The 13,714-nt window shown below is 42.1% G+C and overlaps 1 protein-coding gene and 1 long non-coding RNA gene across 2 annotated transcripts; both read right to left on the reverse strand.

Moving 5' to 3' along the window:
• Positions 1-2,059: 2,059 nt before the first annotated feature.
• On the reverse strand, positions 2,060-4,392 carry LOC124679289 (fatty-acid-binding protein 1-like). The gene is made up of 4 exons (XM_047215076.1): positions 4,044-4,392; positions 3,726-3,972; positions 2,906-2,997; positions 2,060-2,379 (listed from the first exon to the last, which is right to left on the reverse strand). Exons 1-4 carry the CDS (start codon positions 4,390-4,392, stop codon positions 2,240-2,242), a joined length of 828 nt encoding a protein of 275 aa, XP_047071032.1. The 3' UTR covers positions 2,060-2,239.
• Positions 4,393-6,970: 2,578 nt separating this feature from the next.
• On the reverse strand, positions 6,971-8,012 carry LOC124676893. Its single transcript, XR_006993842.1, has 3 exons — positions 7,647-8,012; positions 7,479-7,558; positions 6,971-7,297 (listed from the first exon to the last, which is right to left on the reverse strand). It is a non-coding gene; the product is annotated as an uncharacterized LOC124676893 (long non-coding RNA).
• Between the last annotated feature and the right edge of the window lie 5,702 nt (positions 8,013-13,714).

Below are 13,714 nucleotides of genomic sequence, written 5' to 3' on the forward strand. Positions count from 1 at the left end.
GAGTTGTATTGTGCCCCTATGCTCAATTCAGTTGATTAGCATGATGGCATTTGTTACTCGAACTAATATTTGAATTTCATATTTCTTTCACCTTTTCTTGTCATAGTTTATTTCCAAACCAAATGTCATTATGGTTTCTTTGATAAAATCAAGACGATCAAGCTATGTTTAAAACATAAACGACCAGTATGTTATTACATTTTTCTGTGGCTAACAATCACATATGTAGCATAACATATCTAATGATTTTTTTAAGGAATACGGTAGAGGAAGCCCCTACATCAATTTTATTTTTGAAATAATAAGAACCTAAATCTATGTCCGTGAAGACTTGAAAATGTGTGGCTGGATTGTACATCCACTTTGTTAACCTAAATATAACAATAATAGAAGGTATAAGACTTTCCTATGAGTATAAACGGTGATTGTCACACACATACATTGTCCATTGTGCTAGTTAAAAGAAAGTTTACAGAACCCAACCTTTAATTCCTAAAATATCATTCCACTTTTTCCTGAGTTGTTTAATTTGGGAGAATCATTCTACATAAGGACTTGTTAGTTCAAATAAATTTAGTACTCCTTCCGTTTCTGAAAGGCGGCGTATAAATTTTGTTTAAGATCAAACAATATAAAACTTGACAGCTGCCATACGAAATCAACATTATAAAATATATTTTTAAATTATCTCTACGAAGTATTGTGGTTGTCGATAGTTTTCCCTACAAATTTAATCAAATTTTAAATTGTTTGTCTTAAATGAAATTATACGCCTTCTTTTCGAGGAACGGAGATAGTACGAGTTACACAACTTCCTCTTATTTACGGTCATTCTAATGAGAACAAGATTAACTGTGGATTTCTCAATCATATGATTCGCACGTGAGTTCCCAATCTTATCACGTGTTCTTAGTCTTCCTGGTACTCCAACGAAATATTCCTGGTTTTGAGCTACCTCGATGTGGAAACCCTCAGATTCGAGCCTAGCAAGACTCTAAGAGCAAAAGTTAGAAGCACAGGTGATGCCCTTTCGGCAGTTTGGAACTTTGGGCATGCTGTTTGTCCATCTGTCCCAAAGCCATTCTGTATTCTCTCCTCCCCTCTGTATCCAGCAGTTTCTGTGCAAAGAGACTGGGGTATGGAGGCAGATTTGGCGTGCACGCGAGGACACAAAAGACTTGGCGGAAAACGGCGAAGCGGACACGGATAGCATGGCGCTGCTTCTTCCCCGATCAGCCGCTACCCCTCTCGGATGCCAAGGAATCAGTCGGAGACACTTCAGAGTTCCTTGCACACCAACTCGAGCAGGTTAAACCGTGTCCCCGCAAGCAACAATGGTTATACGCCTCGTGACGCATCATCAGCGGCGAGAAGCAACAAGAAGCATATATGAGCTGAATCAACGTAGGGGAATCCCTGTAAAAGAGGTGTGACGTGGGCGAAAGAAACACGAGCCGTGCCAAAGAAGATGAGAAAGCAACATGAGACTAAATCAGCCAGTCGCTCGTGCTGATCGAGGCCAGACGACGACACTTGGCCGATTTTTCCCCAGATATGAACGCCGTTGATGCCCCTGTACAGTCTCGCTTTGAATTCTAGACACTGTTTTTGGTGCTATATATTGGTAGAGTAGGATAAGCCATTCCGACGGTTCAACTGTCAACACGTTTTGTTCTTTCACTATCTGCTTTCGATCTATATAATCCTCATAAAGGAGATCAATATCACTTACTATCTAGCAGAAACAATAGGGTAGGATATCTACTTCTGCGTACTTCTGAGTTGGCTAGATTATATACTCACCCGTTCCAAATTAGCTAAAGTTCTACTTTGTCCTAAGTCAAATATTCTTTAAGCCTGACCAAATCTACATGTGCTAATATCTGCGCATCAAACATATATATAGCACAGAAATGCGTTCTATCCATCCCACCCAATATGAGGCGTAGGGTTAAAGCACTCTTTCTTTCTTTCTTTCTTTCTTTCTTTCTTTCTTTGATCATGGTATGTTAACGGCAAACTGAGCAAAGTCACATCGAGCCACTACACTACAATGCCATGCAAGATGAAAATCTAAGGTCAGCATATACTTTTATTCCCTTTTGAAGAAAGGAAGTTAAGACTAGAAGGAAATCATTCATCCCACAGAAGTTTAAACAAACCTAGCAGTGCTCGATCTTGGACCTAGAACGAAAGTTCGTGAGAAAAGTTACATGACATTGAAGTTCGAGCACTATTTCTAGGCTTTAATTATGCTAGCCAAACTTCCTTGGATGTTATCTTTCGCACTTCGGTCGAATGGGTCATCTCCAATGTACAGATCTAAGATTGACTGGCACAAGAGCTTGTTCTGGATACTTCCCACTTCTTCTCCTCCAACTGCAATACAGACAAGAACTTACTAATCAAGACTCCTAGGCAGCTTTAATAAATAAAATATCGGAAACTTATAGATAACTGGAAGAATTGTGTGTACAGCATGACCATGATTTTCGTCATTGCATATTTGCATACAAGTGCCGTGGCATCCTATTTCCCAAGAATGACCGAGTGATGACTTTATGCTCCACAGGACACATGGAATCTATAGAAAGTTTGCTACCAGTGCAAGTGCTTGTCATTTTCTGTTTTTCTTCCAGATATTAACAAATAAGACGAAAGTGAAACTATATCTACCAAAATAGTTCAAATAATCATGAGGTGTTGATGCTGAACATATGAACCAAATGTGTGAAGAAAAATAAGTTTGTGATGCTTCGAACTTAGATACTGAATGCATAGCCATTCGTTGTACATAATCAACATATCTTCCTGACTCTTAAAAGCCTGCCTTTTTTCCATCAGCATAAATCACATATTTGAATCTGCTAAAAAAGAAAGGGAAACAAAAGGGAAATGAACTTACTACTAATTTTAAGCACATGGTTTGATTCCCTCGAAAGCTCAATTACAGATCCCTTTGATAATTTGTATTCATCCTTGAAAAGTGAAACAAAACTGCAGAAGATAAAGGAGTCAAAATCACATGACATGACTGATACTGAACTTGCTGAGCATAGCATCTGCTAAGACTGGAACATTATGCTTGAACAAAATGATGGAGCAGCATCATTTAGGTAAACCAACACTGGCACACTTCAGTGAATATAATCTGAATTTCAGGACCACAATAGCAGATTATAATGGATTTCGGTTAGCTAACAATTGTGGCATGTAACAACGGAAGCTCCTTAGTTGTAGCACCAGAACATGAAACTTCCGTGAGTGTGAAATCAAACACATTCAGGTCTGTAACAACCCTGCACTCTAGACGGATTGTTAATGCCAGAGGCTATGTTCAAGTGCCAACATTGTTCGGTTCCATTAATATAATCATACAGACCTGAGCTCAAACTTCAGAAAAGTGAAGGCCCCACAGAAAAAGCCCAATAAAAGGCCAATTTGATCACACATGATTCAAGTCTTCAAGAAATAAATTTAATATGCACCCTAACAGGTTTCTTGATCCAGTATGAAACTAATTGCATTATGGACGATCCTAAATCTGAAATGATAACACTGACACTGAACAGAATTATGGTAAAAAAAATACAAGTAAATCAAATGTGGAATGAAGCCATCATCACAGCCAACTCATCAGCAACCACAAACCAGTACTGTCAAAGAGTGGTGGTCTTTGCCTGTCACATGAAAAGCACAATACCAAGAACCAGAATCGCAGTTACCTCTGAAGCAACTCCTTGGTGTCTGGTCCTCCAAACTTCAGAAGCCTGCTTCCCACGCTCTTCTCGAAAGCGCTCCGGACGGACCCGATGCTGAGCCTCCCGTAAACGATCTGAAGCCTAACCGTCATGCGTATGTCGCGCTCTAGCGCGTCGCTGATCAGCTCAGCGCTTTCCTTCAGTTCGGAGACGGGGAGCTTCTGGTACTTGTCCCTCAGCTGCTTCAGATCGCTGTCGTCCGCGTACACGCCTGCACGCACAGAGCGACATTTCACATCAATGAGAAGATTGGATGTGTGAAGGATGGGATTAGTGGGTTACCGAAGGCGTAGACGTCGATGGACTTGAGGCCGAGGATGGTGGTCTTGCGGAGGCCGACGCCGAGGAGGCGGCGCCCGCCGGCGGCCTCGGCGGGGAATGCGGCGCCGGTGCGGGGCTCGACGTTGCCGGGGGTGGCGCCGTCGGCTAGGGAGAGGGAGGCCCAGAGGGGTGCGGAGTGCGCCGGGTGCGGGAGTGGCCTTCCGGCAGATTTGGCGGTGAGGGAGAAGCTGGCTGCGGCTGCCGCTGCCGCGGCGGCGGCGGCAATTGCGGCCGCGATGGCGGTGCGGTGGGGTGGCGGCGGAGGGGGCAGGTGGGCGAAGGTGGCTGTGGGGAATCGGAGGGAGACCATGGCTGCGGGAGGCGAGACGGAGGGCGGAGGCCGGAGGCTGGTGTGGAGTGTGCTGTAGTGATGTGGTGTGGTCACGAGATGTGGACGGACGGGCGGCAGTTGGCGCGTGGCGCGCCGGAGGTGGCACCCGAAAGTTGCCCAGAAAATGCAGCCACCCAAAAGACTGACAAGTTTTGAATGTGAATCCGTTGGAGAAGAAAATTTTCAGGAAAAATGTTAGTACTTGCCATTTTTTTATTCTTTTTAGAAAAATAGGGGGCCTAAACTCCACACCCCCATTTTTTTAAGATGAAGCCAAGTACTACCTTGTCCATCTTTTGATGTCAAAAGTTTGTCTAAATTCAAATGTATCTAGATATACTTTAGTGCATAGATACATCCAAATTTAAATGATACATCGAACATCTATTAATGGACGCAGGGAGTAACAGAGTAGCTCGCGACGAGAAGCAGAGTTTTGCGGCCCCAGCAAAGTGCAAACAGAATTTCTTACTACATATTTCAAATGCAGGCACGCAGGCTCAGGAGGAGTAAACTACACTGGCTCGAACCAGTTAGTGTTGTCGACCAAGAAATGACTGCGCTCCGCATCCATCTTCAAAGCTGCCAAGCAATCCGTAGTAATTCACCCCGCTTGGAATTTAGAATCATCTGTCTCCCCTCCGAGCCTCGTCTTTAGAATCGGAGCTATCAGTCTCTTCTCGAAGGGCCATCTGTTTGACATAGGATGACTTGAGCTTCCCATTTGTGTAGCTTCCGTGGGTAGCCATGATAGTTGGGTGTGCCCCTCACGGCGGCGTGTGGGTGGTTCTGGGTGTGGGCTTTGCCCTATTGTTATAGGTTTTCGCCCGATTTTTTCTTAAAAACTAGACACCTTCGCTTAATTAATAGATAATAGATGAGGTGAATTTTTTTGCCTCCGTTTGAAGAAAAAGAAGAAGCATCAAGTTTCTGTCCATTAGACGGATCGCGACTCCTTGAATAGCGGCGTCCGACTCCTCAACAGTGATGTACCACAGATCATCGCCAAACTTGACCATTATTTGACCATTCTGACATTTCCATAAGGCCCATAAAAAGGCAGCAGTAGTAGTACTGGAGATAGAATCTTTAAGCAACCAAGTTGAATAACAAAGATTCAATGTTTTTTATATGAATTCCCTGGCAAAACTCAACAAGCATAGCCCAGATTTGTTTAGAAACCACAGTCAAAAAAGAGGTGTTGAATGGTTTCAGACTCTGAGCAAAACAAGCAGGTATAGTCAGTTAAATAACGGCGTTTTGACAGGTTATCTCGAGTCAAGATACGATTTTGGACAAGAAGCCACAGGAAAACTTGTACTCGTTCCAGGACAACAATTTTCCAATTGATACCAAGGTGTGGGACACGAACGCCCCCGTCATTCACCACCTGGTACCACAAACTTACTGAAAGCTTCCCAGAGCCATTCAAATTCCAAACAGAGGTATCTTCCTCTTCAGAGAGGATAATAGGGCCCAACAAAGCACACAACTCTCGCCATCTTTTTTTTCGAAATGGGGGTATCTCCCCAGCTTCTGCATAACTCTCGCCATCTAGACATCATAGCATCACGAAAACAACGACGAAAAGAGAGATGAACTTCACCTGCTACCAGAACTCAGCAACATGCTTTAATTAAGATAAGTTTTCCTTCATAGGAAATTAACTTACCTCGACATCCAGAGATTTTCTTTATAATGTGGTCAATAATGGGTTCCAGGTCTTCCTTTCTAAGTTTAGCAAAATGCAAAGGCACACCAAGGTACCTAAATGGAAAAGAGCCCAAATTGCAGCAGAAAACTTGGGCAAAATCTTTGGCATAGGCCTCAGAAAGATTTAAAGTAAACAAGTCACTTTTATGATAGTTGATCCTTAAACCAGATAAATTTTCAAAACATGTGAGAATCTAATTAAGAATTCTTGCCATATGTATATTTGGATCAAGGAATAGAATGGTATCATCATCGTATTGAAGGCCGATGACACCACTCCGAGTGACCTGAGGGAGCAATCCCCGAATCAGATTCTTCCCAGCAGCTTTACACAACATTTTTTTAAAAACTTCAGCAATTAGATTAAAAAGGATGGGGGAAAGTGGATCCCCTTGTTTCAAACCCTTACCGGCAACAAAATAGTCACTGTTAAAATCTGCTCTTGCCATTTTCTTGCTGATCAATGTATTTGTCCCACTCCCACCCAGGTAGATTTGCGGCTCGTCCCATAGTATATGCTGCCGGCAAAGCTTGTGCTCCTGATAGCTAACTGGTGCTACTAGCAGCAAGCAGCAAAGAATTGATCTATGAAGGAGTTCAATACTGATATAAGGTGACAGTTCAAAGCAACTACAGTACATTTCTCCGCGGTGCTATCTACTGCCCAGGCTACTTGTAGATTTCTGAATGCCAAGCTAGCTTCTGTGGCTGCATATAAAACACAGATTTCAACGCACAAACAATGGCAGCATCCGGGTCATCCATCATCACTGATACGAGTACAACCATCATTTTTATCCGTCCCTGGCAAGGCGAAGCTAAAAATTTGTTCGTAGCCACTGATGCTCAACTGACACGCAAAGCAAACACCTCAGTGCACAAGTCCTCTGGGGTGATAAGCTATACCAACACACTATGCAAGTGTCAAGCAGAAATAATAGTTGTTTATGATCTACTAGATGATAATAACCATTAACCACCTCTTTTGTGGGGATAATAACCAACTTCTACAGTTTATGCAAAACTGCCGGTTAATTTTGCACATGCAAGGATAAATGAGCCAAATGAAGAGTGCACATCGCGGGCACTTGAGATCTTCAGCGCTGCGACACCTGCAGGCAGAGTTCCCTACAGGCCAAGACCAACACTTTGCCCATCTCTCTTGGCGCTCCTGAACAAAAAACAGTTCGAGCCCCACTGAGTACTCGTCACACAAAGCCACATTTTCATAGGTGCATAAATTTTAAGACGAGCACAAAAGAATAAACTAAACCAGCTAATGATAACAAAGATCCTTGAGATAGTGTCACAATGGCAGAAAAATATTCACAACAAACTGAGGCAACACTCACCTAATTCAGCAGCATTTGCGGAAAAAATCAGAAGGACTCATTGCCGCAATTCAGACCATTTAATGTTCCCTCTCTAATTCCTGGTGTAGAATTGTCCAAAACTTTGTTTAGAGTCAGGAAATCCGTAATCTTCCGAATTAATAACAAAAGAAAGAAAAATCTACCAACCTCCTGAGGCATCCATTTCCATGTGTTGTGCATTTTCAGCATCTGGATCAACAGAACAAAATAAGCTTCTTCTATTCTCCCTAGTTTCTAGGTCAGGTTATGTGCCACTTCTCTTCTTTAGAGCCTCCTGCTGCTTGAACTTTTTGATGGCTGTATTTTTTTTTCCTTTACCATTCAGGAGAGCTGCTTGTCACCCATGATCATCTCTCCACTGTCATTGATACTGAATTGATGCACTAGCCAAGTTTTCCAAATGTCCGAACAGTGCGTTACCCGGGTCTTGAACTTGAGACCTCAAGGCTCTGATACCATATTGACTTGATGCACTAGCCAAGTTCTGCAAAGGTCCGGACTGATGTAAAGGGCTAGGCTGAGAACCAAGCGCTGGCTTGGTGGCTAGAGCTCAGGGTGTTGAGCCAGCCCACCCGAGTTCGAATCCCATCCGAAGCGAGGAATCGCTGGAGGGCGAACTAACTGGGTTATCATCCGTAGCGAGAAATCGCTGGAGAGTCTCATCCTATCTAACAACCTATAGCCAAGGGAGGGATCATTCCCCCGTTGGTCAACGTTTATGTAAAGGGCCAGGCTATATATTTTAACAGTTGACCTCTAATGCTAGAAGGCAAGTGAAACTTTCAATTCGAGCAAGAGCTCACAGGTCCGTGAGCTGGTGATATGTACTGGAACTGGATCATAACCAAGTGCTTCAAGGGTAAACAGTAACCCTTCGGACATGACTGATCTTCTTAATACATTCATTGCATTCATTTGTTTCTTCTTTATTCTGAAGTTTCTTTGTGAGCTCCTTGGAAGCTCCCCGGAGATATAATTTCTCCAGTGTTCTAACACGCTCAATGCCATCAGGGAGGGCCTTCAGCTCTGGACAATCTGTGAGAGTTAGGTGAACAAGGCTTTGCAATGCACCTTGTTCTATTAAAACATCATTGAGTCTGTGGAGCATCTGAGATTGATAGTAGTCGGAGCTCTGGAAATGCCATGGCACTGAAGTGCAGTCTCTTCCCTTCGTAGGCCTTATCAAGCCAAAGTGCACGTAGCCCATGTAACTCCAAAAGGCATGAAAATGAGTCTTCATCAAGTTTGGAGAAGGCTAGGGCCAACAAGGTAATGTTATTAAGATCTGAGAAGGATGACACAATCTGAGGCATCCGTTTCTTGTCTAGTTGCCCCCCTATTTCAAGCTTTGAAAGAGTAGGAGGCAAGCAGAGATCTTCCAGTTCCAGTGTTTCCTTCTCACTTATAGCCATAATTGCAAGACTAACAAGATGGCTCATGTTCATGATAGCAGTGCACAGATCAGAGCATTGTTCTCTCCTCACTTTGGTGATGGCTAAAGTTCTCAACTCTGTCAAAGAACCAAGATCGCACAAAGTGTCTGAGCTTGCCTCAACAAGTTGCAAGGTTTGCAAGCCTGTCAAGTGCTTTATGCCCTTAGGCACCTGGAACCCAGTCCAGGCAACAACTCCTTTAATACCTGCCTTTGGATCGGTAGCTCCATATAGATATCTCAACTTTCTAAGTGTCGCGACACTCTCTGGCAAACTAGACAGCTTAGCATTGTAAGCATCCAAAACTTCCAAATTCTGTAGTCTTCCAACTCTTTTTGGAAGCTCCTCAACCACAGTATCTCTAAGACCCAGAAACCGCAGATTAAACATGTTGAAAACCTCATTTGGTACTCTCCTAATTTTGGCTCCTTGAAGATTTTTTTTTTTTTTAGATTCACAGGGAGACATTCTCCCCGGTTCCATTTCATACCGAAAAGAAACCAATGTCATCAGTCTTACAGAAAATAAAACGCACCCAGCAAAACCCCTGCTACACCGTGTAGCCTAAACAACAACTTAGTTTAGAACAGTACGACAACACCTCCTCCAGGGAGCGACCGAACCGACCAAGACCCAGCTCAGCGCATACAAAAGCGCACCCACAAAAGCTACCAACCAGGTTTCTTACACAGACATTAAACAGACTAAACCAGCAAGGAGAACACTAACTGCTTGCAACACAACAGACAAACTCCTCGCTCTTTTTCCTTGGTGTCTTGCTCACAGCACCACATGCACCGAGGCATCCTCTTCGGATGTTCTTTCGGGAAGTCAAGCGACGCTCTCCCGCCATGTGCCATCTTGGAAGCGGGAGCCCGGGAAGTGATCCAGTCGAAAGAGGAGCACTTCAGGTTTGTGCCGACCTCGGTGGAGCTTTGATTCTTCTCATCGGTAACTCCATGAACAAGTCCACCTCCTTCCACACTGGTCCTTGAAAGGAACTTTCCAATTCCTTAGGTATGACAAGATCACACTCCACACCTGTTTTAGATTCAACCAAGTAAGTCTATTAAACACTAAACTATTCCTAGAATTCCAAATTCCCCAAAGAACAAGCAGAGGAAATGAAATTAAGCTGCAAAAACTTCTTATTACAAAGCCACCTACTAGCTATATCCAAGTATTTATCAACCCTATATCTAAACACCTCCTCCACTGAGACTCCATACTTGTTTTGCCACAAGACAATCAAAAAAGAGATGATGAACACTTTCAAACTCTTTACAGAAAGAACATTCCATAGGTTTTGGAATACCTCTCCTCCTCAGATTATCCCTAGTCATGATTTTATTTTGTGACAACAGCCACAGAAAGATCTGGATTCTTGGAGGGATTCTCAGATCCCAAACAGCAGGTAAGTAGATTGGTGTCACACCTCTAAAATTAACTATAGCATACATAGACTTTGAAGAATAAACCCCATTTGTTTCATAGGACCAGATCAACTGATCCTCATCTACACTAAAAACTATAGTCTCAGCAATAGCTAACACTTCTTGCCATTGAGACATCATCTCATCCGAGAAGGTTCTCCTAAAATCACATCTCAAATTTGCACCATCCCAAATATCTCTAACAGTTTTAGTTTGCTGATTACATACAAAGTAAATGTCCCAAAATTGAGTAGCTAGGTTAGAATTACCAAACCAAATGTCCTCCCAAAACCTCACACTCCTACCATTCCCTATTTTCCACTTATAACCAAACCTAACAGCCTCTGCAGCTCCCATTACCCCTTTCCAGAAGGTAGAAGGGTGAGCATCATGACAGACGAGAGGATGTTTGGGTCCCTAGTATTATACTTGCTATCAATAATTTTCCTCCATAAAGTTCCTTCCCCTTGTATGTACCTTTTAATCCAAGACCCTAGGAGGCACAAGTTTAAGTCTTGCAGATTGGGAATACCCATACCACCAAACTCTTTTTTCATACACACAGATTGCCAATTAGCTAAATGAATTTTATTATTTCCTTCCTCATCATTCCACATACAATTGGCCAACTGAGTGTTGATTAATTTTAGAGCCCATTTAGGGAACTTAAAGAAAGACAGTAAATAAATAGGAATACTAGCTAGTACTGATCTAACTAGTTCCCTTTTGGCTGCAGAGGACAACAGCTTTCCCCTCCAACCAGCTAATCTACTCAAGAGAGAATCAATTAAAGGTTGTAAATCCTCCCTTTTTAACTTGTCATAGTGCAAAGGAATTCCTAAGTACTTAATTGGGAAAGATCCCAAAACACACCCAAAAGTTTCCAGGAAAGAAGTACATTCCTCCACCTCAACATTAATAGGAATCAACTCACTCTTATGATAATTAATACGCATACCAGATATTTGTTCAAAACAAGTTAAGATCCACTTCAAATTAGTTGCAATCCTATTACTTTTCTCTAAGAAAAGTAAAGTATCATCAGCATACTGCAAGCAAACAACTCCCCCAGGGACAAATTCAGGACACAGGCCCCTAACCAAACCTTCATTGCCCCCTTTGAGGAGCATTTTTGAGAACACATCTACCACAAAATTAAAGAGACCAGGAGACAGGGGATCCCCCTGTCTTAAGCCTTTACCAGTAAGGAAAAAATCACTTTCAACCTCATTAATTTTCACACCCACTGATCCACCAGAGGTTAGCTGCTTAATCAACCTAATCCAGAAAGGACTAAAACCCCTAAGATGCAAAATCTCATAGAGGAAATCTAGATTAACCCTATCATATGCCTTTTCATAATCAATTTTAAAAACAAACCCCTCTTTCTTCCTCCTGTGAACCTCATGCACAATTTCATGTGCAGTAACCACACTCTCTAAAATATATCTGCCCTTAATAAAAGCAGATTGATTATAAGAGATTAACCTCCCTATGATTTTAGCCAATCTATTTGTTAAGACTTTACAGAAAATCTTGAAACTACAATTCAAGAGACTTATAGGCCTAAACTTCCTCATAGTCCTAGCATCATTTTCTTTTGGAATCAAGGTAATCATAGCAAAATTTAGTCTAAAGATATCCAACTTATCTTCAAACCAAGCATCAAATAAATTCATTAAATCTTGTGCAATAACATCCCAGTACTTCTGGTAGAAGAAAAAGGATAAGCCATCAGGTCCAGGTGCACCATCAGCATAAGAACCAAAAACAGCCTCCTTCACCTCCTCTAAAGTAAAACGACTCCCTAACATCTCATTTTCCTCTATTGTTACTTTTTCTTCAGGAAGGAAAAAATTATCTAATGACCTAATGTCGAGTCTATCTTCGGCACCAAATAAATCCTTATAATATTGTTTAGCTACCTCTAACATATCTTTGGTTTCGATGTGACGGGACCATCGGGCCCATCTAGCACGAGCAATCATTTTCTTCCTTCTCCTTTGATTAGCTAAAGCATGAAAATAAGCGGTGTTCCTATCTCCTTCACATATATCTTTATCTCCAGAGCAGCTGCTTAGCTTTAATCTCCTCAATGAGCCAAAAAGAACTTAGCTCTTCAAGGATTAGATTAAATCTTTCGGCTTCCCCATCGACAACTCTTGAGATTCAGCTTTAATATCTAGTATATCATATTCCTCCATAAGGTTTTTCTTTTTCTTCCTAATTTCAGCATCAATATTTGCACTCCACCCTTTAGCAGAACACCTAAAGCACCTAACCTTAGATTGCCAAATATCCAAAGGATTATTACTAAAAACCTGGGTAGACCAGGCTTTAACAACCACCTCTCTAAAATCTACTCTAGTGCTCCACCATTTCTCAAATTTAAAGCTACTCTTCCTAGGCACCACACTTTCCCCAGAATCCCAGAGAATGGGAGTGTGATCACTACCCAATCTAGGTAGAGCTCTTGCATTTCCTAAAGGAAACAAGGTCTCAAAACTAGTAGTACAAAAAATCCTATCGATTCTACTCATAATTCTATTACTTTGGTTATTACTCCAAGTAAAGGATCTACCAGCTAAACCAATTTCCACTAAGGCCCACAAATCAATCCAAGCATTGAATTTATCAGCCCATTTAAAATCTATCACTCCATTACTTTTATCACACTGTGACCTAACCAAATTGAAGTCACCTCCAATCATAGCAGGCCCATCCCAACCCAAACACAACTCATGCAACTACGAAATAAAAGCATCTTTACCCTCTTCATAAGGAGAGCCATATATCGTAGTAAGCCTAATTACCACACCGGTACTTTTAACCCTAACAAGCTGTGTTCACGGAAAAGGTTCTAATGTCCCAAGAAATTATCTCAAAGACATCACTATTAACCCCAACTAAGATCCCACCAGCTGAACCAACTGCAGGACTGAAATTCCACTCAAAATTTCTATTTCCTAGAAGGTTTTTCAAGAAAGATCTAGAGAACTTTTCCTTTTTCGTTTCTCGAAAGCCAATGTAATCAACTTTCGGGGGTATGACGATGTCCTCCGGACATTTCTTCCTACCAGGGCGGTAATCCCTCTAATATTAAAAAGGAAATTAACATTGCCCTCTCTTCCTGGGGTGCTTGCCCCGTGATTTCCTAATGACCTCTATCCATTTTTCACCTTCGTCCTCATAGTCATCTACCTCTTGCCTATTACAAGCAACAGGAGTTGTTACACCTCTACACACCCTAGAAACTAGAGAAGAACCATTTCCACTTTTTTCATTCATGATCTCTAAATCTACCTTATCAATGGAAGCTAAAGGAGACCCATGAGTGTTATTCTCCCTA

The sequence above is a fragment of the Lolium rigidum genome, chromosome 7 (genome assembly GCF_022539505.1).
Source record: "Lolium rigidum isolate FL_2022 chromosome 7, APGP_CSIRO_Lrig_0.1, whole genome shotgun sequence".
In the NCBI taxonomy this organism is placed as follows: Eukaryota; Viridiplantae; Streptophyta; class Magnoliopsida; order Poales; family Poaceae; genus Lolium; species Lolium rigidum.

Coding starts and splice junctions, on each gene's coding strand:
- LOC124679289 (XM_047215076.1), bottom strand. CDS start 4,392: ATGGTCTCCCTCCGATTCCCCACAGCCACCTTCGCCCACCTGCCCCCT. Junction 3,973..4,043: donor CATCGACGTCTACGCCTTCG/GTAACCCACTAA, acceptor CTGTGCGTGCAG/GCGTGTACGCGGACGACAGC. Junction 2,380..2,905: donor CCATGTGCTTAAAATTAGTA/GTAAGTTCATTT, acceptor TCTGTATTGCAG/TTGGAGGAGAAGAAGTGGGA.